Source organism: Megascapheus bottae, chromosome 2, assembly GCF_031878675.1.
Source record: "Megascapheus bottae isolate mThoBot1 chromosome 2, mThoBot2.hap1, whole genome shotgun sequence".
In the NCBI taxonomy this organism is placed as follows: Eukaryota; Metazoa; Chordata; class Mammalia; order Rodentia; family Geomyidae; genus Megascapheus; species Megascapheus bottae.
The window spans coordinates 94829432-94857363 of NC_143510.1; the positions used below are offsets into that span (position 1 = coordinate 94829432).

General features: G+C 56.4%; 1 protein-coding gene across 2 annotated transcripts; it reads right to left on the minus strand.

The window, feature by feature from the left end:
- Positions 1-299: 299 nt before the first annotated feature.
- On the minus strand, positions 300-27763 carry Cerk (ceramide kinase). 2 transcript variants are annotated; one of them, XM_090328900.1, is made up of 13 exons: positions 27538-27763; positions 14750-14863; positions 14165-14287; positions 12942-13067; positions 11801-11864; positions 11300-11445; positions 8829-8903; positions 7286-7438; positions 5910-6015; positions 5069-5145; positions 3883-4088; positions 3385-3593; positions 300-2373 (listed from the first exon to the last, which is right to left on the minus strand). In XM_090328900.1, exons 1-13 carry the CDS (start codon positions 27677-27679, stop codon positions 2301-2303), a joined length of 1614 nt encoding a protein of 537 aa, XP_090185026.1. In that variant the 5' UTR covers positions 27680-27763; the 3' UTR covers positions 300-2300. The 2 variants fall into 2 exon arrangements, with proteins under 2 accessions (XP_090185026.1, XP_090185027.1); XM_090328901.1 differs by lacking the exon at positions 27538-27763 and adding an exon at positions 16966-17101.
- Positions 27764-27932: the final 169 nt, after the last annotated feature.

Here is a 27932-nt window from a genome sequence, read left to right on the forward strand (position 1 = left end):
TATCAGTCAACCCACCCTTGCACCCTATTTTAAACTTCACTCATTTTTCATTAAAGAAAAAAATAATACTCTGCTGGGCTAGGAGTTTGACCTAGTGGTAGAGTGCTTGCCTAGCATGCATGAAGACTGGGGTTCAATTCCTTGGTACCACATGCATAGAAAAAGCTGGAAGTGGTGCTGTGGCTCGAGTGGTAGGGCACTAACCTTGAGTTCAAGACCCAGGACTGAAAAAAAATTAAAAAAAAAAAAACTGTCTTGAGAAAAAGGAATTTATTTGCAAATAAAAGCACAAGTGCCACTTTCTGCCCAAAGTAACTTTATTTTTGTCTTCTCCAATACAACATCTGGTCAAATACACCATTTTCTAATCTTGAAACCAGCAAGATTAGAAGGAACATCAGGTGTCCCCAAGTCAGTGTCCCAGCTGCAGGAGACCGTTCAGGAACAGGAGGCAGGCCGCCTGCTCCTCTACCTCCTCTTCATGTGAACCAACAAGAATAAGTTACTATGCATGAATGCTGCCTAATTATTTTGCACCAATGAGCCACAAAGGAAGTTAACACATAGATGGACCCTCCCCAAGGCTCCCGTGTGCCCCGTCTAACGCCATTCCTGGTCTTCCACCTGTGCGTGGGGCTGGGGGACTGTATTGCATCTAGGAAATGTCGCAGTGAAGTCTGAGCCTCTGGCCGGGAATTCGAGAGGCCACCTCCCGCCCAGGGCAAGGCGAGAAGGGGCTTTCAGCATGCCATGCACCCACTGCACCCCAGAGCAGCTCTAGCTCCAGGCTTGCGTCTTCGGTGCCAGCCTGGGCCCGAGTCCTCCACTTGGGTTCCTAAGATCAGCAAGGCCTCTGGGTGGCGCTGTGTAAGGAGTTTAGCCAGATGCAAAGGCTTGGACCCTTGGGGGCCTGTTGCAGAGCAGCACAGGGCCTCGGCTCCTCTGCCTGTGCCCCCCTGGGGTGGCCAGAGGGGTGGACAGCAAGGCAGTCGGCCTTACTGCCCAGCCCTGTCACCACTTCCTCCAACAGCTGCCAGTCAACACCTTTGTATCCGCCCCCTCCCTCCAGGCATGGGTGTGAGTGGGACTTTTCACTGACCCTCCATTATTTTAGAGCCCCCTGCAAGGCTGTCCTTCGATTTGGGAGGGATGAAGTGGACATTTCCTGTAGCTTCTAATGGAAATCCACACAAGGGATTCTGGAAAAGCCAGAATGCAACAGCCGATTTGTGGCACCTCTGCCACGGTCCCTTGCTTACCATTTTTGTAACAGTCAGTGCCATCTCTGCAAATCAAGTTAAAGCTGCGTATTCTTGTACTTCACATAAACGAGTTTACATACATCTTATCATACACATTGGTCTAGAAACACGCAAGGTTGCTGGGCGCAGGAGGAGCCGGGAAGATGGCAGGGCAGGTGTAGGACAACCCTGCAGAGGCCCTGGTCTCTAGCCTGGAAGCTACAGCAGGAAGCTATAACCCTTCTGTTAGAGACAAAACAGACAGCTACGAAACTATCCGCCAAGATGCCGCCTGCACTCCTCTGGTAGACAGGAAAAAAGCTTCCAATAAATACCCAAAATCCAGGATGAGGAGAACAAATGTGGTTCAAGACAACTCAAGACCTGCACCAAAATAACCCAGCAGGAGCTGGGGTCACCCTGTCAGCAGCTGCAGGACTGGGGCTGGGAGTCGGCACAGAGCCAGTGTGCCCCCTCTGCCAGTGGGTGCCAGCGGCTCGCTGGTCCCTGGAACATCCAGCTGGGTTGGTCCTTTGGTTCACCTGGTGATGGCCTGTGCCCATTTCCAGCACGCTCAGCACAGGACCATCTCTGGAGTGTTGGGCCGCCACCTCCGCGCACCACACAGAAGGACCTTGGAGCGACCTCCTGACGGCCAAGGAGGACGTGCAGCAAAGGTGGAGAGCAACATCTGTCTTCCAAAGCCACAAACAACTCCAGGAGACGTTATTGCAAACCGTCCCGGGGCCCGGGGCAGCTACCCTGTCCACACACTGCAGCCCAGGGCCGGCCAAGTCCTGAAATGATTGCAGCAGTGGCTTGAATGGGCTGCTTGGAAATCTTCACTCTTGGCATCACTAAGATGAAGAAGGCTGGCTGTGCTGCCGCCGGCCTGGGACACAAGTCTGTAGAACTCAGAATGCCAAGTGTCTACACAAAATTGTTGACAAAGGTATTTTTTCTAAAATCAAGATTGGACTATCAAAAATAAACTTCTAAATGTAAATGTGTATCTGAACATAATTGATCTGTTGTAGTTTCTTTGTTTGGAGCCGCTTCTCAGCTCTGTGATTCTTGCTTAGAATTCTCCTCAATTCCTCGAGCAAAGAGGCGAACAAGCTGGCAGTGGACCCTGCGGGGCAAACAGCCATGTTTAAACTGTGTGGGCTTGTAATCCCAGATGGAGGCAATGGCGGGAGGACCCGAGGCTGAGGACACCGGGGAAAAAGCTCAAGACTCTAACTGAATAATAGCAGAAGCTAAAGGGGCTATAGAGATATGGCGCAAGTACACTGCCTGTCTCGCAAGTGTGAGGCCCTGAGTTCAAGAGCCATGACTGCCACCAAAAAAAAAAAAAGGCAAAAAAGCTGAGTGCTGATGCTCACGCCACGCTGTGAGGCTCACTGCCGGGGAGCACTGCGGGGTGATGCCAGCTGTGCGTAAAGCTCTCAGGATGCCACATCTCCGTGGGAGAGGTGGGCACGGTGGCAGTGCTGGGAATCCTAGGACAGGCGAACCAGTCCAGCTGTGTGCCTGGGTAAGAAGCAAGACCCTGCTTCAAAACCAAGTAGTGGAAAGAGCTCAGCAATACAGCGTCTGCCTAGCAAGCACCAGGCCTCAAGTTCAAATCCCAGTACAAAAAAGAAAAGTCCAGCCAAACAAAAGCCAACTGCACGTGATGTGTTTGGACAGCCACATGGCTCTGCGTCTCTCTCCCACGCCGTCCTCCCTGGCCACACCACGCCCCGGTGCCCTGGTTTGCTGAGGCCTGGCACAGCTTCCTCTGTGGTTCCTCCTCCCATCTTTCCTGCCATCCTGAGGCCCCTCAGCCCCAATCATGCCACCTCTGCCGCCTGGTGCTCTGAGCACTGGCATCGGGAGTTGGATCCAGCAGGACCAGGCCTAAGGAAGGGCTCGTGCGAAAGCAGGTACTTTGGTTGCTTTCTGAATTACATAGCAGAAGGAAAAGGACGGGAGGAAGAGAATGCCAGAGCAGGGCACTAGGCCTGCCCTGTGCAGGTGTCACAGAGGGGCCGAGGGTGGAGGGGGCTGGGGGTCCAGGGACTCCTCCCTGTCTGCTTCAAGCCTGGGACAGCAGCGTCTCCTTGGCCGTCTGAGCGGCCAGCAGGGGCCCTGCACTCACCTGACCTCCAGGGCCGGCGAGTGCAGCAGCTCCCCGTCACAGTTCCAGGCGCCCCGGGAGCCCGAGCAGCAGCAGTCGGGGCTGTCGCTGCAGAGAGGCCCGAACCGCTGCTTCCCATGTTCTCTGAGGTCCTTGTCCCCGTCCTCCACGGGCTTCGACGTAAACTGGAACTTCTTGACGCGATACACCTCAACAAAGGTGAAGTCAAACTGCAGCAAGAAGACAAAAGGGGAAACTGAGTTCCTCACACCACTGTGGGCACAGGAGCCAAGCCTCCCCTAATGCCACCCAGCCAGCCGGCCTGGTTCCCAGGAGCTCAAAGCCACTCTGCCCCCGACCCGACAAAGCCACACCTGAGCCAGGTAAGCTGCACCATGCACAGGTGCTTCCGAGCACTGCTAACACCTCGGAGTCAGCTCCTCCCCGGAGCAAACACCTCTTCACTAGCAGTGGCTTCCAGAGTGTTCTGTTCCCTGGAGTAAAGGGCTCTCCGCTCACCTGGTCACACTGGTTGGTATGCCTGACAAGGAACCTCAGGAAGTTGAACCGGGAGCACTTCCGGATGAGGATGAGGTCAGAAGAGCCATCTCCCAGGTGGGCGGCTGGGGAGAGGCCCCGAGGGCTCCGGGGACAAGCACAGGACATGTTTGTAGCGTTGATGGCCAGAAACTTCCCACAGACAACCTGCCACTCCTCCACTTCCTCTGAAGCAGAAGGAACCGGGAAGGCATCACTGTCGTGTGGTGCGGCAGAAACCTCTCTGTGGAGATGGGGCAGTTTGCTGTGCTCCCTCCAGCATGCTGGACACATTCCTGGCCTTTCTAGACAGAGACCTCATGAGCCCCAGACAGGAAGCTGCCCCACCAGCCACCAGCCCCACCCTGAAGCTGCCCATTGACCTAGGGCCTGAAGGCCACTTCCTGTGTGGGGCGGCAGCCTGGACTCCCCTGGGCCTGTGATTTATAACAAAGGCCAGCAAAGCACAGCCAAGGGCTGAATGTCTGTGTGTGCCGCCTGTGACCTGAGAGTGGATCTCACATTTTACAATAGTTGAAAAACAAATCAAAGGAACAGTGGCTCACTCCTGTAATCCTAACAACTCAGCTGGCTGAGGCCCGAGATGAACAGTCTGAAGCTAGGGTAGACAAAAAAAATCTTTAAAACTAATCAACTGTAAAATCACTCCATCTCCAGTTAGCCAACAAAAAGCTGTACTGGAGGTGTGGTTGAGAGAGCGCAAACCCTGAGTTTGACCCCCCAGATATAACAGAAAACAAATAAAACGCTTCCTATTTTGTACCATATGGAAAACAGCACTCTAGTCTTGGTGTCCATAAACCACCTGCCTTGGCCAGGAGGCCACGCACTGTGGGCAGCACTGCTGGGCAGGGAGAGCGCCAGGTTTCACCTGACTAAGCCCAAACACCACGTTTGCTGACTGCACACTGCAGGGCAGCCCAGTGGGAGTCTGGCCAGGCCTCGCCGTGTGAGGCCTCCCGGCCACCATTATCTTCCCCAAGTCTGGCGAGTAACGACAAACTGTTGTTGCCTGGAGCTAGAAATCAAGGGAACGTGTGGCCCAGCAGAGCAGAGAGGAAAGCGTGGACAGACAGCAGAAATGCCAACGCACTGAAAGAGGGCTGGTGTGGGGATTCGACACAAACAGACGGGTTGTGGGGTTTACCAGCATTTTCTAAGCCATATAAGGCTTTCTTCTGCTCCTCCTCTAGCTGCTGCTTGCTCTGCCTGCACACAAAGCATCTGAAAAGCAAGAACACGGTGGTCTTCTATCTAGCGGTACTGAGCAGTGGAGCCCCTGTGCCGGGTGCACACAGGAGCTTTCAAACTCTCTACAGAATAAAAAGTGCCACCTCAAAGTTCCACTGAAAACAACTCAGCTTACTGATTTTGAGAATTCAACATCAGGTTGGCTTTTATGTTTGCACCTGCTAATCCCTTCCTGAGCTCGGTGATCGACACACAGGGTCTGAGGCAGGCCCTGGCCTGCTGGCCGCAGTGCACGGCAAGGCCAGCTCCACCAGCGGCGGCTCGGGGACACTCCCTGACGCCCGGTGACAGATGACGGGCCAGGTGCCTGCCCAGCCCCAGCACAAGGGGGCAGCCCTGGCCTTCTGCTGCCATGCCTCCCCGTCCTGAGGGACTCCGGGAGCTGACCAGAGGAGGAGCCCCCGCCGTGGACAGGGAGCTCCTGGGGGCAGGGGCAGGGGTTCAGTTCCCATCTGTAGCTGAGAACGCAACTCCAGTCCAGCCATGCTACAAGTCCTCCCCAACGGAAGCCGCTTTCATCCTTCCCCGCCTGTCTCTCACCCATCAGATCCCCAAGTGGGACAGCCGGAACCCACAAAAGCGGAGCACGTAGAGGTAAGCCTCGCTCCCGGGCAGCCCCTCCCTCGGCGGTCTCCCTCGGCCCGGGCACAGCGCACCCACCGTCACAACAGGAACCAAGTGAGGCCGCCCTGCGCACCGCCTACCATTGGCGATAAACACGGAGACAATGCCCTTACCCTGCCCGGCAGGCTTTCCTGTCCCGGGGAGACCCCACTGTGTGCTGGGCAGGGAGGAAAGACACGGTCCCTTCGTAGTAGTGATGTGAGAGGAACGTCTTGACACCTGGAACACAGCAGCACAGAGAGCCATGGTCACTGCCTGCTGCCACAGGCGCGGCGGCTGCAGGCGCATCCTCTGGAAGGAAAGGTTCCGTCTGTTCACGGGGCCCTGCCCTCCCCGCATGCACACGCGTGCAGACCCTGCCTGTGGCATCGCCCATAGACTTCCAGTGAGGCGCCACCTCATGCGTCCTCAGCCCTCAGCCAGCCACAGACGTAGCTTTCTCCACTTCCCTAGCAGCAGCACGACCTGCATCAGTTCTTTTCTTTTTTGGCAGTCCTGGGGCTTGAACACCGTCCTTGGGCTTTCTCAAGGCTAAAGCTCCACCACTTGAGTCACAGCACCACTTCCAGCTTTTTCTGTGTATGTGGTTCCGGGGAATAGAACCTAGCTTAGTGCATGCTAGGCAAGCACGCTACCCCTAGGCCACGGTCCGGCCCTGCATCAGTTATTTCTGGGGTGGCCCAGGGTCTGGGCTCTGATGTGAGCAGGTTTTGCCTGTCCCGCCCAGGGCATGTCCCCAGTACTGGCAGGAAGGTCTGGCCCAGGACCAGGTGGCTGGCGGCACGTGGAGCCGCTGAGACAGCACTTCTGGGGGAATGTGGGGCGCATGTGCCCTCGCTCCACTGCAGGGTCCCCACTGGGGACACTTGTGTCACATAGACTGCTGTGCTCCGACGGATTACAAAACCAATTTTCCCTATTGAAACGTCCCCTTTGGGCAGGTGCTGTGGCCAGCGTCTGTAACTGGCTGCTTCGGAAGCTGAGGTCTAAGGTGGGCACAGCAGGACTGGGTGACTCCTACTTCCCATAAAGTTCCAGAAGCCGGAAGTGGCGCTGTGGCTCAGGTGGTAGAGCGCTAGCCTTGAGCAAAAGCAGCTCAGGGACAGTCCAGGCCCTGTGTTCCAGCCCCAGGACCAGCACCCAAAACAAACAAAATCCGCCTTGCACTTCAACAGAACAAGGGGAACGAGAAAACAGATTTCCTGACCCTCTTTTTTTCTTTTCTTTTCTTTTTTTTTTTGCCAGTCCTGGGCTTGAACTCAGGGCCTGGGCACTGTCCTTGGGCTTTCTCAAGGCTCGAGCTCCACCACTTGAGCCACAGCACTACTTCTAGCTTTTTCTGTGTATGTGGTACCGAGGAATCGAACCCAGGGCTTCATGCATGTTACAGAAGCACTCTACCACTGAGCAGTCGTATCTGATGATGTGTGTGTGTGCTCGCACACATGGCCAGCTCACCGTGGCGTCCCACTCATGCCGTCCACGTTACCTGAGAAGTCATATCTGATGAGCCCCATCCACCGCTTCTTCTCGCTGTCCTTGATCAGGTCCCCATAGAAGCCGTAGCCCAGCAGCGACACGGAGTAGCGCAGCAGGGTGCTGCCGTGGTGCACAGAGGACACGTCCATGGCCAGCGAGTCCCCTGAGGCAGAGGGACGCTGTGAGGAAGCCCACCCGGCCCTCCTGTCCCCCGACGGCACTGAGGCCCTTGGCCGACACAGGGGAGAAACAGGATTCATGGCTCCAGTATCTAAGACAGAAGGCACCATATACCCAGAAAAAGCCAGAAGTGGAGCGGTGGCTCAGGTGGCAGAGCTCTAGCCTAGAGAAAGTCCAGGCCCTGAGTTCAGTCTCTAGGACTGGCCAAAAAAAAAACAAAACAGGTGCTCATGAGAAAGAAGGTGCCTGGGAGAAAGGTGGGCTGGAGGCAGCATTTAAAAACACAAAAAACACCAGACACGCTGATGCGCTCCTGTAATTTGAGCCCCTGGGAGGTGAGGCAGGAGAATCGGGGTTTTGAAGCCAGTCTGGGCTACACAGTATGGGCTTGCCTCCAAAACCCAAGTTAACCGGGCACAGTGGCTCACGCCTGTCATCCTAGCTACTCAGAAGGCTGAGATCTGAGGATCAAGGTTCAAAGCCAGCGTGGGCACTAAAAAGTCCGTGAGACTCTTATCTTCAACTAATCACCAGAAAACCAGAAGTGGCACTGTGGCTCAGGAGTAGGGTGGTAGCCTTGAGCTGAAGAGCTCAGGGACAGCGCCTGTTCAAGCCCCATGACTGACAAAAAAAAAATAATAAAACAAAAAAACTTGGAGAGTGAGGGAAGGGGTGAGACTGTCCAAAAAGAAAAAGAAATGGAGGGCTGGGAGTTTGGCCTAGTGGTTAAAGTGCTTGCCTAGCATGTGTTTGCCTAGCATGCACAAAGACCCGGGTTCGATTCCTCGGTACCACATACATACGAAAAAAGGCCGGAAGTGGTGCTGAGGCTCAAGTGGTAGAGCTCTAGCTCTGAGAAAGTCCAAGGACAGTGCTCAGGCCCTGAGCTCTAGCCCAGGACTGGCAAAAATAAAAAATAAAAATAAAAAAAAAATCTCAAAAAAAAAAAAATATAAAGAGGGACAAAGAAAGGAACAGGGCCTTGTCCTTGTCCCCAGGGGCTCTAGGAGCTGGCAGTCTACAGCGCCTCCTATAGGGACACGGGGAGGAGTGGGTTATTACCCAGCACGGGAAGCGGGCTGATGAGCCCATGGGCGCTAATCTCAGTGACCATGGGACAGAGTGACAGCTCTGGACAGCATGGGACAAGTCCAAAGGCAAGGGAAGACACAGGCCACGGGAGGAGCCCCGTGTCCCCTGGAGTGGCCTAGGAAGAGGGGGGGGGGCAGGTGTGGTGGGCACCCGCAGGGCGGAAGGAAGGGCAAGGGCATGGCGCTGAGCAGAGGGCAGGCAAGGGAGACGGGGAGAGAGGTGGCCGCAGGCCCCGCAGGCGGGCCTGTGCCTGGGCATCTCCCACACTAGCCCTGACTCACCAACAATAATGTGCAGGGCCGAAGTCTCAGCGTCGATGGTGCCCACAGTGGAGTAGCACACGCAGTCCGTGGAGCCTGCAGAGGGGAGGGGCAGACGGTCACCCAGCTGCCTGGGACCGGGCCCTCTGCCTTGTCCCCGCCACCTGGCGGTGAGAAGGAACCCACACAAGTCACCTGCAAGATGGGCGTGCGAGGCGTGAAAGCTGAGCTGAAGAACCCCTGGGGTTCAGCCTGCTGCTGGCCACAGAGCTGGGCACGAGCAGCTCGCAGCCCAGACCTCCAGAGCAAGGTGAGTGTGCCCAGAGCACGACCACGGGGAAAAGGGCAAGGTCAGCTGAAGGTCACAGGAAAGAGGGATAAAGAAATCTTCAGACTGGGCAGAGGATGCCTGTAATTCAGGCGAGTGACATATAACCAGGGCTACACAGCAACAGCCTGTCTCAAAACAACCACAGAAGGGGGAAGAGGAAAGGAAGAGGAGTGGGGTAGAGAGGGTGAGGAGAACGCTGTCTACAGACATTCTTCTATGGTGTGTTCTAAGGAAATGCACAGCTTTACCCCAAGGGAGCAACGGTGGCCACACCCAGGGGCCCTGCTAGCCACGGCGAATGATGCAGGCACCGACACCTCGCGTCGGGCACTGCCTCACCGACCTCGTCTAGCCTTGTCACGGGCACAGAGCCCCTGAGTCCTGGCCAAGGCTGACTGGACGGGGCTGGGTGGCACGAGCTCCACCTGGTCTAGACCTGGAATGCACGGAGGGTGTGCAGAGGGGCGGCCCGGTGGAGCCGGCCACCCACGGGCCTGAGCCGCAGGCCCCGCTCTGCCTCAGACCCAAGGCCTCACAGCTCCGGCCGTCACCGTCTTGCTGAACCACGCCCTCTTACCACTGCTAACACCCCAGCACCCAGACATGTGCTTTCCTGAGGGACGGGGTCCCACCATGCAGGACGCCGCCTCCCCCTTCGTCCCCCAGCTGCCGGGACTGCAGCGAGCTCCACCTGCCTGGCTTCTTAAATACTCTTTAAGGCTGGTGTGCCATAGACCATTCCAATAATTTTTTCTGAATCATTTTTTCTAGCAGCCCTGGCATTTGAACCTGCAGTGATTCGCTGTGCCCGCCCCTTTGGCAGGCACTGGCTATTTTGAGGCAGGGACTTGCTTCCTGCCTGTTCCGTGTATGGGAGGACAGCCGCACACCACCGTGCACAGCTTCTGCAGTTGAGATGGGGTCTCCTGGACTCCTCTGCTTGGGCCAGCATAGACTCACATCAAAACAATGACTCCAGCCTCGCTCACCTGCGGGGTGGTGGGGCACCCGCCGCACACAGCACATGGCTGGGGGTCTGGGGAGTGTTCTGTCCTGTTCTGCACACAGCACGTGTGTTCTCTCTCTCCTGTTCTAGCTAGGAAGCATGATCCTCTGGATCTCAGCCTCCCGAATGCCCAGGGCTGTGGGTGTGAGCCCCAAGCATGCACCAGAATCCCCTCAGACCACAGTGCGGCTACACTCAGGCAGAGAACACTACTTGGCCCAGACAGCCCCAAGAGGAATGTCATGGAGAGGGAGCCACTTCCACGTGGAGCCTCTGGGGGCCAGAGGTGCAGGGACTGAGCTCTGGGAGCAGGGGGATGCAGAGAACGTGAGGGGCAAGGTGAGGCTTTGTGGTCCTCAGGGTAGCATGAGCTCAACATCCAGGTCACTGAGAGAATCAAACTGCCTGGGAACCAGCAGCCGATGACAAGACAATGGCACTTCTGAGCTAGACTCTAGAGTGTGAGTGTGTGTGTGTGTGTGTGTGTGTGTGTGTGTGTGTGTGAGAGAGAGAGAGAGAGAGAGAGAGAGAGAGAGAGAGAGAGAGAGAGAGAGAGAGAGGGAGGGAGAGGGAGAGAGTGTGTGAATAAATAAGAGCGTGAGTACACAGGCTCATTTTTGCCCAAGCATGCTCATTGGCCAGTCAGCAAACACTGGAAGCCATCCCGTGCTGAGAGGGGCTTCCCGTCAGCCGAGCAGGCCATACCAGGCGACTGGGCCAGCAGACGTGGAGTGGACGCAGACACTCATGACTGCTCCACTGCACAGGTTTTCTGCCCCGGCCAGAGGCCCTCGACCCCTCCTACGCCTACGCCTCTAGGAACTGAGGTCCACAGAAGGGAAAGTCAGACGCCGTGTCACGACCCCAGGTACTGTGGGGATTGCCGGGGGAACGCAAGGAGCCCCACGGGGGCTGGAAAGCAGGGAACCGCGGGGCTCCACAGCGAGCATGCCCAGCACCCTGCACCCTGCAGGAGGCACAGAGAGCCCTTCCGGAGAACCTCCCCAGCTGAAGGCCACGCCCGAGGAGACCGCGACGCTTCCACACAGTCACGCCGCGGTCCTGACCACAAGCCCGGGAGCGTGCTGGCCCCTGTGGAGGCTGAGACTCCGTGCAGGGTGGGCGCGGAGGCAGGGAGGCCCGGGCCGTCCTCACCTGCGGGGATGATGCCGATGCGGAGGCTGCTGGGCACCAGCGTGGCCCTCGGGTGGTTCTGGTCGACGCCCGCGCTCCTCTGCGTCCTTCCAATCAGACCGTGCAGCACCTCGCTGAACATCCCATCGCCGCCGACACAGACGACGCTGTGGGGAGGCTCACGTCATCCCGGGCTCCGGGGACTCGGGCTTGAACTTGCCGAGCGGAGGACTCTACCACGTGAGCCACATCCCCAGCTCTTTTTGCTCTTGCGATTTTTTGAATAGTGTTTGTGCTCAGGCCAGCTTGAGTGGAAAAGCCCAGTGGGAGTGTAGGGCTTTGAGTTCAAGCTCCACTAATGACACAAAAGGAGGAGACGATTGCAAAGAAGGAGGAGGAGGAGGAAGAGGAGGAGGAGGAGGGGAAGGGGGAGGGGGAGGAAGAGAGGAGGGAAAGGAGGAGTAGATATTGGTAGTTCTGGACTGGGATCCACTGTGAGCAACCAAGAGAACAACTACTCACCCATCATAGCCGTCCAAGTCCATCTCGTACAAGGCCTCCTTGGCTTGATTGGGGTGTTCGGTAACTGTGGAAAACACCACATGGCATGGTTTACACGCACATCTGTGAACCCATGAAGATAAACGACCATGAGCCATTCCATCACTGTGTGCTTGGGAAGCCTTCAAGAGGCTCCCAGAGGAAATGGCCCCTCTCAGCTCTCACAACCTCCGCCTCCAGAGGGGCGAGGCACTGTCCCTGTCCCCTCAGGGATGTCCCCTCAGGGATGTCCCACGGGTGACACCAGCCTTTTTTGCTGGCAATGAATTCCACATGGTATCCGTTATGCTTCTGTTGTTGGGGTGCATAAAGCATGGAAGGGAGAAGGTCTCGGTGCGTGTGTCCTCTGACACACAAGTCTGAGTCCTGCTTTTCCCTCTATGCCAACCATGCCCAGCTCTAGGTGAAGACTGGCTACACCGCCACCACACTGCTGCATGCTGAGTGGTACTAAAGTTCTTCACAAGGTCCTGTTGGCATGCAGAGTGGCAGGGACGTATGCCCCTCAACCCAGGACGACTTAGTAAACAGCCCTGGACATAAGCCCTTCGCTTTCCAGGCCCTTGCTGCTAAGTGATTTTCTTTCTCCCTATGGAGCCAAGGCTGGCATCAAATTGGCAAACCTCCTGCCTCTGTCTTTGCCACGTGTACCCCTACACTGGCTCTGTTAAGTGGTTCTTGAGTATGGTCACAAGAAAACATGCAGGTCTGAGGGCCACAGACCAGCAGCACCCTCTCCGGTCCTTCAACAACTAGCAGCACTGACAAGGACGCATTTTACTTCTTTTCCTCTTCTTGGTTTCTCAGATGGGCAAAAGGACTTTCACAGCACTTTCTTCAAAGCAGGCTCAATACATGAACTGCGTTCTATTCTTAGTTCTAAGACATCCATCCCTCGGTCTCTTCTTGCAATCGCTTCCTGTCTACAAATCTACTTCTCTTCTCTTTGTCCTGCTCTCCTTGAGTACTTCATATGCTAGACCTCACTCTGTTAGAGGTATTTTTTTGTTCTTTTCTATTTAAAATCATCTCATGGCCGCGGTGGCTCCCGTCCCCCCGCCCCCCCGCCCCCCCCGCAGCCCCGCCCCCCGCGCGCACTCACTGATGACGTGGGTGGTGACGGAGGCCAGGCTGAAGAGCGGCGCCACCTTCCTCTCGTAGACCCTCTCGCCCCGGCCTTGGCCTCCGAAGGGGTTGATGAACACCAGTAAGCGCTTTGGTCTCGAGGCTGCCAAACGCATCATCACATAAGCCTAAGCACCGTAGCACTGATTCCGTTCATGTGTACATGCGTGTGCCTGTGTGCATGTACACACGCCGGGGATGGAGCCTGAACTCAGGGCCTGGGCACTGTCCCTGGACACGTTTGCTCCAGGCTAGTGCTCTTCCACTTGAGCCACAGTGCCACTTCTGGATTTTTCTGTGTATATGGTACCAAGGAATCAAATCCAGAGCTTCATGCATGCGGGGCAAGCACTCTACCACCAGGCCACACTCCTGGCCTCTCCCTGAGCTTTTTCACGCAAGGCTGGCACCATTATACGCAAGAAGAAAGCAGGCTGTTCACCCATCATAGGTATGGGAGAACTGTGTGAGCCCCAGCTCCCCTGCTGGCTTTTTGGTCGTTAAATGGAGATAAAAGTCCATGGACTTTCTTGCTCAGGCTGGCTTTGAACTTCAGTCCTCAGATATCAGCTTTCTGAGTAGCTAGATTTACAGTCATGGACCACCAAGGCCTGGTGTCCCTAAGTATTCTTAAATGTGAAAGAAGAGTGATAAAGTGTTTCCTGTTCTAGCTGGGAATATGGCTTAATGGTAGAGTGCTTGCCTCACATGCACAAAGCCCTGGGTATAATCCCTTGGTACCACATACACAGAAGTGGTGCTCAAGTGGAAGAGTGCTTGCTAGCCTTGAGAAAGCCCAAGGACAGTGCCTAGCTATTGAGTTCAAGCCCCAAGACTGGCAGAGAAAGAGAGAAAGAGAGAGGGGGGAGAGATGGAGACAGAGACACAGACACAGACAGCGAAACAGAGAGGGACAGAGAGAGAGGCAGGGAGAACAGTCTTTGTAAGTGGAACAAGCGTTGAGCACATGTGCGTGTGTGTGTGTGTGTGTGTGTGTGTGTGTATAAGGAGGGTCCCATGAATGCCCAACGGTGGTCTGAACAGGACCCACTGTCTCCTATCAGGGTGGCAGCAGCCTCGTCCCACTCACGTGAAGGAGTATTTGCTGGGAACAAGTATGAAGCCGATGTGCAGAAAGAAGCATGGAGAGGCAGACACGCAGGCACACACGCACACACACGCACATGCACACGCACATACTCAGCCCCTGCAGCAGCTCACGGAGGGTCTGCAGCCACAGCTGGCACAGCTGCTCCTCCATGCTCCAGAAGGTCACCTGCGCCCACTTCCAGCGGTGATGTCGAGCTCGCTTCACGCAGTGCACTGCATGGAAAACAACCAGTCAGGTGGGGCTGCAGCCATGGTGACAGCCTAGGGATGCATGCTGAGACCAGTGCCCCACCAACAGCTCCAGGAGCTCCCGGTCTCCCCACGGGGAAAGTGATTCCCGATGTATGCTACAGACACACGAAAGCCAGGGGGGTCTAACTTAGAGGAAAGTCTGGGCATATGGCCCAGACCTGCCTTATAACCCAGCACTCGAGCCTGAGTGAGGATCCCAAGTTCAAGAGCAGCGTGGGCTATATCAACAACAAATTAAAAATAATTGCAACCAATAGCCTGAGCACTGACTAGAGGTAGATCCTGGAAGGCATGATGCTGGGGATTCTACAAAGAGAAACCACGTGCAGAGCTGGCTAAAAAAGTAGCTGGCTCTGCCCTTCCTGTCCTTCCGGTCACCCACACGGGCTGAAGGGGCCCTGGGGGACTCCGGGGCTGTATCACCTGTGAACGCGTAGGGCTTCTCCATTTTTTGCCACCGGCCACTGTTGGAGTGTTTTCCGTGGGTGTCAGCTTCCTCCACTGTGATGACCTCTGACACAGGCAGGGAGCAGACGTCTGCAAAGACCACAGCCTCAGATCCCACGGCCCACCAGACCCCCGTGTCAACCACACCCACGTCAACCACACTCATGGCAATGACACCTGCTCTGCTCTTCTCCTCATAAACTAGCTCCCAAGGGAAGGTGGGCCACCGTGCTTTAACTCAGAGACAGATGACAGTAATGGGGTGTGTTAGTCAAAGGTGGGGTGTCTCACCCATCCACCAAATGTGGGCTGTAACTTGGCACTGAATCTGCTCAGCCATTTGAGCAGCAAGTGCTGACAAGGCCAGCCCCTATGCCAGGGGTTAGAAAATCCATTGGGAGCGTACAGTCCATCCCCAGGCCTCCGAGTAGAAAGGGGACATAGAACAGGACACGGGGCCAGTGCCACCCAGTATGAAAGCAAAAGTCAGGGCCCCGTGTGCAAGGGGGTCTGCCTGGATACGGGGTGACAGGATGCAGGGTGGTAGATTTTTAAAACTTTGTTTTTATTGAGAAGGTAATGTACAGAGGGGTGACAGTTACACGAGTCAGGGAAGGAGTACATTTCTTTCTGAGTCATGTCCCCACTTCCCTTGTCTTCTCCTAGTTTTCTCCCCTGACCTCTACCCAAAAGTCGCATAGTTCTTTTTCAACACAGTGTCTAGTGAGCACCAGTGCTGCATTGCTCTCTTGATGGCTTTCTGAAATAGGTCTCTCCCTGATTCTGCCCCCCCTGGGCCAGGAGTACAGATGTGTGCCACCGCGCTCCAGTGCTGTAAGTATGGGCTTGAGATCAGAAGCAAGCTCTGGCCTGGGCTCACCGCGGGGGGAGACACGGGTTGGTCTGAAGCCACAGAGATAAAGAAACCTGCCTGGCTTCCCAAATCCTTTTCATGCATCACTGCTAGGGATTCACAGTGTATTTTTCACACAGAATAATACAATTTGCAGCTCGCTTCCTAGGTTGACTACAAAATGCAAGGTGACTAAAATACATCTTTGGGAGAGTCAAACAACAGGGGAAGTTGCTGAATCGTTTCGCATTGGTTCTAAAGCTGTGGCTCGTGGCAGTCAAGTTGTCAGAACCTAGAGAAGACGCCTCAGACTCAGCCCCCAGCTTCTGACGGCTGCAGTCCCTGAAGGGCCCTCCACGCATGGAAGCCCAGGACCGGGGCGGGAGGTCCTCTGGCCTCCCACAGCCTCTGGCCTGGCCCCGCAGAGCTTCTCCATGCCCCCCATCGACGTGACCCTGACTGCACCTGACCCTCCTCTGTCTGTAGCCCAGGAGGCTAGGAACAATGGAAGATTCTGCACACCGGTACCAAGTGCAAGGCAGGGCTGTGCCAGAGTTGGTAAAAGGACAGTCATGAGCTCCACAGGTACAATTCACAGGTGATCTCCTGGACCACTGAGAAGACTTCATCTCTTCAGGACTGTTATCACATCGACCACTGACAAGACATGGGCAGGGCTGCCAATCCCAGAGCAGAGCGATGAAAGCTTCTCACTATCCTAGCAATCGCCTGAGTCAGTACTGCACCATTAAATAACAGAACACTAACAGTGACGCACAGTCCTCACTTGAAGAGTCTGTGAATGAATGTCTACTCTTGCAAATCCAGACTGACAGTGTAAGAACTGAAGGAGGAAGCTGAAAAGTCAAATGTGTCACGTGCTCTACCAGCAAACCCAGAGGCCACGCTGTGACAGGGCCAGGCAGCACCAAGTCTCATGGCCCACGGGGGGTCTCAAACCCACCTGCCACAGCCCACGAGCCAGTCTCGAAAGCACACAGCTCCGCACTGCCCAGCCAGAGGACCGGGGCTCTGAAAGCGGGGTTTCTCGGATGACTCATAAATGGTGACATGACTACTTCCTTTCTTCCTGGCCATATTCCCAGCTTCCAGGAATTATGGGGTGACATGGTCACCTGGCCCAAATGTAAACCTTATTTGTTTTATTTACAAAAGAGAGAGAGAGGGAGGGAGGGAGGGAGGGAGGGAGGGAGGGAGGGAGGGAGGGAGGGAGGGAAGGAGGAAGGGAAAGAGGAAGGGAGCAAAGGAAGAAGGAAGGAAGGAAGGAAAGGAAGAAAGAAAGGCAGGCAGGCTAGAGACGGGGCTCTTCCCCTGGCACCTGCGCCCCTCTGTTGAGCAAGGGCCCCCTGTGCCCTGCAGCGGCGGCCTCAGTCTTCCTCCAGCTCAAGTCACATCTGTAGGCTGCAGCACAGCAATCTACTTTTCTTTACTAGAGGAACTGGGCCAGGAATTAACGGAGAGCAGCTTGCTGGAGGAAAGCAGGAAGGTAACCGGCCCCAGGCATCAGGGTGTGCCCTCTGGTCAGTGGCAGTGGAAAGGATGCAGCCTCTTGGTGTAAGATGGCACTCTGTCCACACGGGCAGCAGTGGTGAATGGGGGCGAGCAGGGAAGGCTGCCACGTGCACCACACCCTCCTGCAGAGAGCTCACCGATGGGAAGGAGGAGATGGGCAGAGGCCAGGCCAGGAGCACAGCTCACCTAGCCCAAGGACACTGGACTGCGGGCCCTGCCTGGGCCTCCCCTGGCCCGCCAGGCTCCCTCCGCAGAATCCAACGCTCAGGGGAAGCCCTGCGCTGTCTGAAGTAACAGTCCTCCCTCCCCCCTGAGATTCTGGAGCCTGACAGGAGGACACAAGCTGGGCAACTTGCAGGCCAGGAAGGGTCTGCACACCATTGCTGCCCTGACCGTTCTCCTGGCCCCAAACACCAGGAGCTGCGGAGCAGAACTGTGTAGCCTGAACTGCCCCACACAGCCCCCGATCTCCAACCTACCAGGACCTTCCCTCCCTTCCCATCCCAAGCCCGCCAATAGTGTACCCAGGGCTCCTCTGTCCCGATCACCACAACCCCAGCCCCCTCGGAGTCCCCACAGTGCCACCGCGGCATGCCATCCCTGAAGTCACCCCCAGGGTGGACCCGTGGTGGCATCCTCCTGCACGTGGCCCAGTGAGGACCCAAGGCACAGATCTGCATGACAAAGGTCATCACACTGCCTGGGCGTGTCACAAGGGCAGTGAATCCATCCATGACACGGGTGCTGTGGAGACACAGACGAACCCCACATGTCAACACACACTCACCAATGCCAGGATACTGTAGTTACCAAGGTGCTGCCGGCCTCCGCAGCCCGGGACCCTGCGCCCCCCCAGCCTCTGGCTTCCCAGCCTCCACAGCCTCTGGCTTCCCAGCCTCCGCAGCCTCTGGCTTCCCAGCCTCCGCAGCCCAGGACCCTGCACCCCCCAGCCTCTGACTTCCCAGCCTCCGCAGCCTCTGGCTTCCCAGCCTCCGCAGCCTCTGGCTTCCCAGCCTCCGCAGCCCAGGACCCTGAGCCCCCCAGCCTCTGACTTCCCAGCCTCTGCAGCCCAGGACCCTGCGCCCCGAAGCCTCTGGCTTCCCAGCCTCCACAGCCTGGGGGGCCTGCACTTGCCAGCACTATACAACCAGCACAGAACAGGTTCACAGTGGCTGCAAGCCCCCCAACCCACACTCTGTGGCTCTCCACAAATGTGAGCTCAGGTGGAAATGGATAGAGGGAACGGGGCAAGAGAGTTGGCCCCACAGTACCGGCTAGCAATGCTCATGTGTCCTGCCAAGGTGAGGCTGGCATCCCCAGGGGCATAAATGATGAAGTGACTTCTATATGCCCAACCTGCACAGCAGCACTGCCCAGGCAACAAGGGGGCCTAGAGGAAGGACACAGAGACCTGGGCGGGGACACTCATATAGCCCTGCAATAAAACACAATGCAAACGTGTCTCCATGGCCATGTGTGGCACTGGCACTGTACGCACACATGACCTTCGTGAAAATGGTAGGTGAGGAAAGCCAAGCCCAGAGACACAAATGAGCATGTTTCTCTCATATGCAGAAGCTAGATCTAATACACACCTGGACTCTAGGCATTTGCATATAATGAGACCAAAGGGGATATTCTTAGGAGAGGAGCACAAGGCACAATGCCTGTGTGCATCTGATTATATAAAGTAACAAATAATACTTATTGTCTTGAAAAAATTACAAAGGCAGGTGAGCACCTATCTATGAAAGATCAGGTGAAAAGTAGCCCTCGCCCAGTTGCAGCCTGCCTGGCTAGCCCACCCTGACCACAGAGGGGTAGAGGAGGCTTTGTGCAATGCCCCAAGGGGCTGGACGGCTATCAGAGCCAGGAGAGCCTGGGGGCACCTCAGGAGAGGGGCGATGCCTCTGACCCACAGCCCTGTGCCTGCTGACCTTGAGGCTAGGTTCTAACCCCTGGGAAGAGGGGTTACAACCCCCCCCCTTCCCAGCCACAGAGCCCCTCAGAGCCCCCACAGCTGCCAGGTCCCCTTCTATAGACTACCTGGGGCCTAGGGCTGGGAGGTGTCCACGAATGAATTCAGAACAGGAAAAGGCCAGGAGGGGGGCCTTTGTTGAGAACAAAGGGTATCGTTTTCAATTTCTCTCTAAACATACCTTTTCTCCCACTGCCTGAGTATTCTTCCAGGTAATTTTCCACTCCTGACAATGTCATGGGCCTTGCTGACAAATCTCCTGTTTACCTCCTCCTGCTGCTCAGGGGAGATGCCAGAGACCGGGCACCAGCAGACCAGCACTGAGTTGGCACCTCCTGAAGACACCAGCCATTTCTGGAATGCTTGAGTTACAAATGTGAGAGTCTGAAGGCCACGAGGGGACCAGGGGATTCTCAGTGAGGTTTTCTTAAAAAGAACCGTCTCCTGGTCATACCACGAGATGTGAGGCCAGGCTCTGCTCTTGGGAACCTCATTAAGCCTCCACAGAAGGTGGCATGTGGGCAGCATGAGGCCAGGGACCTGAGGCCTTGACACACTCACGGCCACCACTCCCACTCGCCGTAAAAGTGAAGTCACACAAGGATACACACCAAGGATGGACTCTACCTGAAATCAGATTTGAAGCGCTGGCTAAAACACATTTGAAACAGCCCACCCTTCATCCACCCACAGGCCAGGGAGACCACAGTCTGACAGGCTGGGCATGGGCAGCCAGGGAAACCAGGACCTGGACTGCGGGTGTTTGCCCCAGGCTCATCTGCAGAGGAAAGTTTAAAATGAGAGCAGGGGAAAGAAACACACAGCTTTTATCACTTTGTCATGGGCCACTGAAGGCTGGCCAGGGCCACCTAAGTGCCACCAGCCGATGCCCCTTCTGCGAGGCAGTGCTTGCCTCCCATCCCTGGCCTGAGAGTTCCACCTGTAACCATTTCTTCTTGGCAGTTCAGTTTGTGCTTTGAGCTTAAACTCAGAGCCTCGCCTTTTCCTCTGGAAGATGGTGCTCTACCTTGTGAACCACACCTCTACTTCCAGCTTTTTCCTGGTTAGCTGGACATGAGTCTCATGGACTTTTCTGCCTGGACTGGTTCAACTCTCGGTCCTCAGACCTCAGCCTCCTGGTAGCTTACAAGCGTGAGCCACTAATGCCTCCTGGCTAACAGTTTAGTTTAATAATGAAACAACTGCAAATAGAAAGTCCATCACAGATGGCCGCAAAGGGGACTGCTGACAGCAACTAGGGCCGGGCTGTGCCTGAAACCTGCCTTGGCCTTTGGCCACCACCAGAAGCCCCCAGTGACCCTTTCCCTCCAGGGCCAGGCACAACTTCTGCTGCCAGTAGGTGACCTGTGGACTTGTGTTAGAGACCTTTCCTCACCCTCATTCAGTCCCAGGACGCCAACCCAGTGGGAAAGGACCCTCATCCTGCCTGGGTCTGGTGGGCAGTCTTTGGGCCTCTTCTAACAGCCTGAGCTACGGCTTCTCTGACCCCATGAACTCCTCAGTTCCCTGGATTTATAGCACACCACTCTTCACGCCCCCGACATGATGACAAAGCAGATGTGGGAGCAAAGTGCTGTCTGCACTGTCCAGCTACGTGGTCTTGGGTCACTACTTCCTCTGTCTGCCATGGACTGCACCTGCAGGATGCTGAGAAGGGGCAGGTGCAGTGACGGGCTTGCTGTGCTGCCTGCCTTATGCATGTGACGTGGCCCCCAAGGCCCTGGTCCTGCCCTGACCCTCCCCCTTGACACGATTAGGATATGAACAGTCAAGAGTTCACAACACCTTCAAGAGATGCCAACAGGGAGCTGGTTCTGCGGAAGAGCAGGTGGGCAGGCTGGTCTCCTTGGGGACTGAGGGACGCTGAGTCCCTGCAGGCAGAATGCCCAGCTCGGCAGTTCCTTTTTACTCTGACCTCTGTAAAAGATCATTCTAGGCACAACACTTCAGAATGTCATGCCCTAAAACATTTCAGACTGTGCTACATTCTCGGAGGGTATCCAATTGTCAGACAGATCATGGAATCAGTGGTCTATGCACATTGAAGAGTGACCACAGGAAAGCCAGGGGCTCGGCCTAGCAGTGACAGTCTGACTCACAGCCAACATGTACCAAGCCTCTGCCCCGCTCACCACTGGGGCTCACGGAGCCTCGAGTGTGCAGACAGCCGGGAGGCAGGGCAGGGCTGAGTGAACAGTGGTGCAGATCCTCCTCAGGAGTGCAACACGCCACACCACAAAACATCTATTACTGAGCCAATGCACCCACCTCCCAAAGTCCTAGAGAGCAGGGGAGCACGGAGTATGCAAGAAGCCTCACTGAGTCACTGGGGCCTAGGCAAGAGATGAGGGGTCTAGGCTTGGGCCCCTCATAAGGGCACAGCTAGTGCAGAGCCCTGGAGGCTGGAGGCTGATGTATGAGCTGAGGATTAGGGCAGGAGCCCCAGACAGCTGTACTGACTAGACTTCTCCTCCTGGGAGAAACAGGAGCTTCAGGGCCAAACTGCTAGAGCCTGAGGCCATCTGCTCTGCCAGCCTGGGAAGAGGAGCGCCATCTTCAAGGCACACTCAGCAAGCATGGGGACGGAAATGGGTCAGTGACAGCAAATCTACAGCTTTATTTGGACTGAGTATCAGCAAGGCATCAGGGTGCGCTCAGGAGCCCCGCAGCAGAGACACACCTACACACACTGTCTGCTGTCACAGACTCCTTTAATTCCTGACTTCACACTTTGATGTGGGTGGGTCTGTCTGACACTGGACTGAGAATGCTTAATTGGGCCAGCATGAGGCCCAAATTCAGTCCACAAATGTAGAGTGTCTAATGTGCTCTGCTGGGCGTCCACCCGCAGACACATGTCAGGGTAGACAGGAACCCCAAATGACACAACAATTTTCCCTGATGACAGGATGTGTGTGAGTGTGTGTGTGAAACATTTTAAAGTTTTAGAAAGTCAAAGTACTTTAGCCATCTGGCTTAGCCATTTTTATAATACATCACACTGTAATGTTTTCATCACTAACAATGATTTAGAGCAGAGACTGGCAAACCTCAGCCTCAGGGAGGAATCCAGACAGCTGCCAGCTGTTGTAAATAAGACTTCCCTGGGCCCACAGCCTCCTCATTTGTTGACATATTGTCTACATGTCTAGGCTGGTCTGCCCAGCCTGCAGGATGTGCTAGGCCCCTTAAGGCAATGTTTGCAGGCTCAATTTTTCTTTCTTGAGATCAACACAGGCTGGCCTCAAACCCTCCTGCTTTAACCACCTCAGTGCTGGATTAAAGGCATGAGCCACCATGCCCAGTTGGTTGACCCATTTTAGAACTACAAAAACTAACCTTGAAATAAAGTAAAAAATGATTCCAAATGTTATGATAATGTCAACTGCCAAGTCATGAGACAGGACAACACACAGAGAAGAAGATGCCCGAGTAGCTTCAGACATGTGCTGCAGGAATGCATAGCAGAGCTCTCACACATCCAGCCTACAGACACAGGGGACACGCTGTTCCCGATGTGTGCAGACAGCTTGCCTTTTGTTTCCCATGCAGACACAAGGAGATTCCGCCACATAACACTGTGTATGTCACTGGTTCTGTAGAATTTGACTCTCACCTTTTCTTCTACAGGGTCACACATGGCATACCCACTGATATCCAGGCTAGAACCCGGGATGAGCAGCTGGCAGCGGGCAGGACCCGTGGGTTTTGCACAGACTCTTCAGCCTCCTTGCGCTCAGCGAACAGTTACCAGTCACCAAAGGCCCTCTGCTTAGTCCTGCTCTCAACCAGGACCATCGATCACTCCATCTCTGCAGGGTCACTTCCTGTCCTGCTGGGAGGGGCCGTGGTACAAAGCCAGGCCTTGAGCCCTGCACCCTCTTATCACAAGTGCTTGCAGCTTGACCCCCCCCCCAGCAAGACACAGCAAGTGGCCTTCCCACACTGACAGTGGACATCTATCCAGGGGGCGGGGCGGGGAGGGGCCATGAAAAGAAGATGGGTGATGCGATCCTGCCTGAGCTCACAGACAGACAAGGGAAACAAACAAGGCACTGCAGGCCTTTAACCCCATCTGCTCAGGAAGCTGAGATCAAAGCAACTGTGACCAAAAGATCTTATCCCAACCAATAAAATCTGGATGGGGTGGCATGTACCTGCAATCCTAGCTATGTGAGAAACACAGACTGCAGTCCAGATCAGCCAGGAGAGCAATGCAGACATTATGTGAAAAAACAACGAAAGCACAAAAGGTTGAGGGTTTGACTCAAGTAGTGTAGCACCTGCTTAGCAAGTGAGGCCCTGAGTTCACTCCCACAGTATCACACACAAAGAGTATGAAGGTTTTCTTATCTGTCTGTGCTTTCATGCCTTTTCAATAAATGGCTGAAAGTGGAACAGGGGGCGGGGGTGTAGTTGGTGGTAGAGCGCGTGTGTGGGTGACACAAGCCAGGTTCTAGGTTTGACCACCAACAAGAAAGAGGCGGGGAGAGGAAGAAGAGGAGTAGGGGACAGGAGGGGAGAATGCTGGTTAAGAACTTTTACCTCCAGTTAAGCACAAAAGGCTGGAAGTAGGCTATGGCTCAAGTTGTAGAACATGAGTGCCCTGAGCTGCTTTGAACTCCATCCTCAGATCTCGGTGTCATGAGTAGTCAGATTTACAGACTCAAGTCGCAGTAAAGACTAAGGGTGGCTTTGTTTTTGTTAATTAAGAAAATGTATTATAGCAACATGATTTTCATCCTCTCTCCCTCCTTTCTTTCTTTTTATGCATGCCACCAGGCAAATGTTCTACTGTTCAATTTCTTCAGTACCATCAATTACTTTTGTAAACATAAAAAAAAAAAAAACAACCCTTAAAAAGTTGTTTTGCGAGCACTCTACCACTAGGCCATGCTCCCAGCCCTAACGTATTTTTAAACATTTGTGGTCTGCTCAGGCTTGGCCAGACGCTTGGTATGGAGCACTGAGGTCATACAGACATTAATGACCTGCCCAGCTGGAGCTCAGGCTAGCTTGGGGCACCCAGATGTGGACTTGGGGAGCAACAGAGGATCCCGCCAGAAGGTGGTACTAGCACAGTGTCCCCATTCCACTCTTGCACTCTTGGACCCCGCATCCCCCCCCCCCACTCACACACCTTCTAGCCCCAACCTAAAGAAGAAATGCCCTGTATGTCAGTGTCTGACTGCAGTCCACTCATCAGTCTGGTTCAAGTTCAAGCCATGACCCACTTGAGAAGCCCCACCCCCAACTCTACCACAGCCCTCTGGGTTTCCTGTTTTTAGACTGCCCTACTTCCGGCCAGGCTGTGGCCCAGTGGAGACTGGCTGGCTCTGCTTCCTGTGGCACAGACTGCTTTGGAGGCCAGAGACTCCACCTCTGAGTATCTGCTCCTTATCTCTGCTGCTGGGCACTGGGCCACCCTCCCAGCATGGCGACTCCCCTGGGAGAGCCTCCGCCTGGGTTCAGAGTTGCTCGTGGCCAGGCAGCTGTGCCCAGGCGTGAGTGGTCCACAGCTTCCCAGTCTCAGGCTGAAGCAGAAGGAAATGAAGAGATGAGCAGTGGCCGGGCCTGCTGCACAGAGGCTGGATAGCCCTCTGCTCCTGAGACCTCGGCTGCCCTCCGCCTTCTCCCACACCTTTCTCCCCCTGTGGCCTGGTTTCCACAGTCCTCACCCTCTCATTGCTCCCAACCCAGGCAATCCAGTGGTGTCCAGACACCAGGAACGGGGCGGGAGCTGGACCTGCCATTGGCTAACAGCTAGACACCGGGAGCTACACAGCCTGCCTATACAGGCTCCTCTGCCCAGACCTAACTGGAGCCTGAGCTTCGCGTTGTTTATCGGGAGGAAACAGGATGGGGCCACGGAGGAGTGGGAGGCTGCTCTGGGAGGGCAGGCTCTCTTGGCATGGGCCCTCTGCCACCTTCCCAGCAGCTGCTGGCTGAGTGGGAGGGAGACGAGGTGGCAGCCACTCCCAGGAAGAGCTGGCCAGCAACAACAAACAGATTCAGGGTAGATGCTGTCCCCACAGCAAACCCAGAATTTGAGGCCTAGAAACCATAATTGTCACTGACAGAGTATGCCAATGCTGACAGCCGCCTCACCCACACCGCCCATCAGAGTGGAGTCTGAGCTCCATCTCCCGGGCCCCAACGAGGCAGGGCTGTCCAGCTGCTGTGGACACAGCAACTGCAGCAGGGGGTCCCTGGGCCTCAAATCCCAATTGCCCAAGCCAACTCCCAAGGCTCTGTCCTCTTTGCCTCATTCTCTCCTCCCCTTCCCCCCTCCTCCCTCTCCCCCCTGCCCCCACTTAGAAGCAGTCACCCTGTGGGAGGCACAGGGTCTCTGTGACAGAGCCAAGGCACTGTGGTAAGCCCCTGTAAATGCTGTGGAAAGCACCTGCATCCTCAGCTAGAGCCCAGCTCCAGGGGCAGGCCCTGACAGGCCAGTGGCATGCATTAGAGCAGTGGCCTGCCACTCTCCCTTTGGGGACATCTGAAGACCTGAGTCAGGTCTCAGCCACCTCACCATGGAGAAGCTCCCTGGAGACAGAGCTGCCAAAGATGACCCCATGACAGGACCTCAGTCCCCCCACACTCAGCTCAGCCCCAGGACTCTACAGTGAGTTGTCAGAGTCCCCAAGCCTGAATGCCCACAGGGTGTCTTAAAGGCGTCCTGGGTTGGTTGTGAGCACAGTGGGGTTCCATCCCCAGCACTGAAAAACAAAAAAATAAAAATAAACAAAAGGCATGCCAGAGTCCTGACCTCTCTCCTGACGGCTCCACATGAAAGGCAGCAGCCACCATGCTGAGCTTCTTCCTCCCTATTCTCAGCGATTGAAAATGGCCTCTGCTCCTCTCCACATACACCCCTGCCCGCCACCTGCCAGTCACCGTCATTCCTGATCGCTGCCAGACCCCTCCACCATCTCACCTCCTCATGGAGATACAGATTTCCTTTCAACTTTAAGTCGGATGCGACCTCCAGAGGCTCCTATCCGGCTGCCAGGAAAAGCCACTGATGGGAAGTGACTTAACCTGACAGCCAGACCTAAGAGCTGTCCTTGCCGCAGACCCCTTCCCCTTGAACGTTGTTGCCCCAGTGGTCTTGAAAGAGAGCCTGAGAACAAGGCCACGTCTGATGCCGACACCCCTGGTGGACACAGAGGCCATTGAGACCCTGAAATTCCTCAGTCAAAATGACAGTTCCCCCACCTGCCTCCATCCCACCTTGCCTCCACTGATTCCACTCGACATTTAAGGTCCTGGCAGGATGGGGTATGCCATTTCCCCCTCAGCCAGGCTCAAGGAGATTTGGGTACCCCTTCCCAGGTTTCACCCCCAAATAAAACCTGTTGATTACTTGCTGCCCTTTCTTTCTTCGGATAACCTCATGACTCCGTTTCCTCACAGCTAACCTCCAGCTCAGCCTTCAAGGCTACAATTTTCCCACCTTACCCCTTACCTCTCACTCTTGCCCTTCTGGCCTGCTGGTGGTGTCTCAGGGCCTTTGTATAGAACATCTGATACGCGCAGCCTATCATATGCACAGTGCCATCTGGTATGCCCTGTGCCCGGTCTCTCAAGGCCTGTCAGGGATCCCCCTGTGCCACGCAGAGCCCCCCCCCCCACCGCCCCGCACTCACACACACATGCATGGCTCAGCCCCGAAGCCTGTCCTCGGGTCCTCAGCCATCACGCGCCCCTCTCTGCCTCTAGTGGCGCATGGCCTGGCACCTGGGCACGGAGCCTGGGCTGGCCCCCACCTGCAGCACTCCCGCCCAGCAGGCGCTCACCAGAGACCTGTCCCGCAGGTGTGGCTCGGGGCTAGAAAGGGCCTGGCACGCTGGGAGTCCTGCAGGCGATTCCCAGCCCTAAGCACAGAGGCGGCGGCCGCCGTCCCTCCCGGCGCGGGCTGTGCGTTCAGGGCCAGGCGGGGCTCCAGGGGAGCAGATGAACGAAACTCAACACACGCGCGCTCGGGGCGTCCTCTGCCTTCTCCCCGCGCCCCTGTGATCCCGTCCCCCGCCCGAGGCCGAGGTCAGGGGGCGCCTCGCGGACGCGCTCGGTCCTCCCGGGTCTGCACTGCCCTCCCTCCGCAGCGCACGGGGTCAGACGCCCCGCCAAGGTCAGAGCCCCGGCCCGGACTGCGTGGTCCCCGCGGCCGTCTCCCCGAAGCCGGGGCTGAGCGGGGCCGGGGCGCCGGGGCCGGGGCGCCGGGGCCGGGGCCGGGAGCCGGGAGCCGGGAGCCGGGAGCCCGGAGCCGGGAGCCGGGAGCCGGGGCCGGCCTCGCCCAGACGAGCCCCGGGCCGCCCTCCGGCCCTTCCCTCCCCGCCGCCCCTCCTTGTCACCCGGGCCCGGGTCGGGGACACTCACCCGCGCCGGGCGCGCCGGGCCCGGGCCCCGGGCTCCGCCACCAGCGCAGCAGCGCCCGCGCGGGCTCCAGGCTCACGGTGCAGCGCTGCTGCTTCACCCACAGCACGGAGCGCAGCGGCTCGGCCGCCCCCGTCGCCCCCATGGCCCGCGGCGCGGCCCGGTCGGCCGGGCGGGGGGCGCGGACGCGGGGCGCGGGACCGTTAGCGGTCCCCGCGGTCGGCAGCGGCGGCGGCGCCGGCGCGGGAGGCGGGGCGGGCGGGAGGCGGGGCGGCGTCCGCGCACGCAGGCCGGCGAGGGGCGGGCAGCGGCCGGGAAGGCCTGGGGCCGGGAGTCGGGGCGGGCGGAGCCCGGGGCGGGGTGCAGGGCAGGGGGGCGCCCGGCAGGGTGCAGGGGTC

What these genes read in the sequence shown, in the direction of transcription:
- Cerk (XM_090328900.1), bottom strand. Translation starts at nt 27,679, where the DNA reads ATGGGGGCGACGGGGGCGGCCGAGCCGCTGCGCTCCGTGCTGTGGGTG. An exon ending in GAAGCCCTACGCGTTCACAG is followed by an intron (nt 14,288 to 14,749) that starts GTGATACAGCCC and finishes TTTTCCATGCAG; the next exon opens with TGCACTGCGTGAAGCGAGCT. An exon ending in CGTCACCACCCACGTCATCA is followed by an intron (nt 11,865 to 12,941) that starts GTGAGTGCGCGC and finishes TGTTTTCCACAG; the next exon opens with TTACCGAACACCCCAATCAA.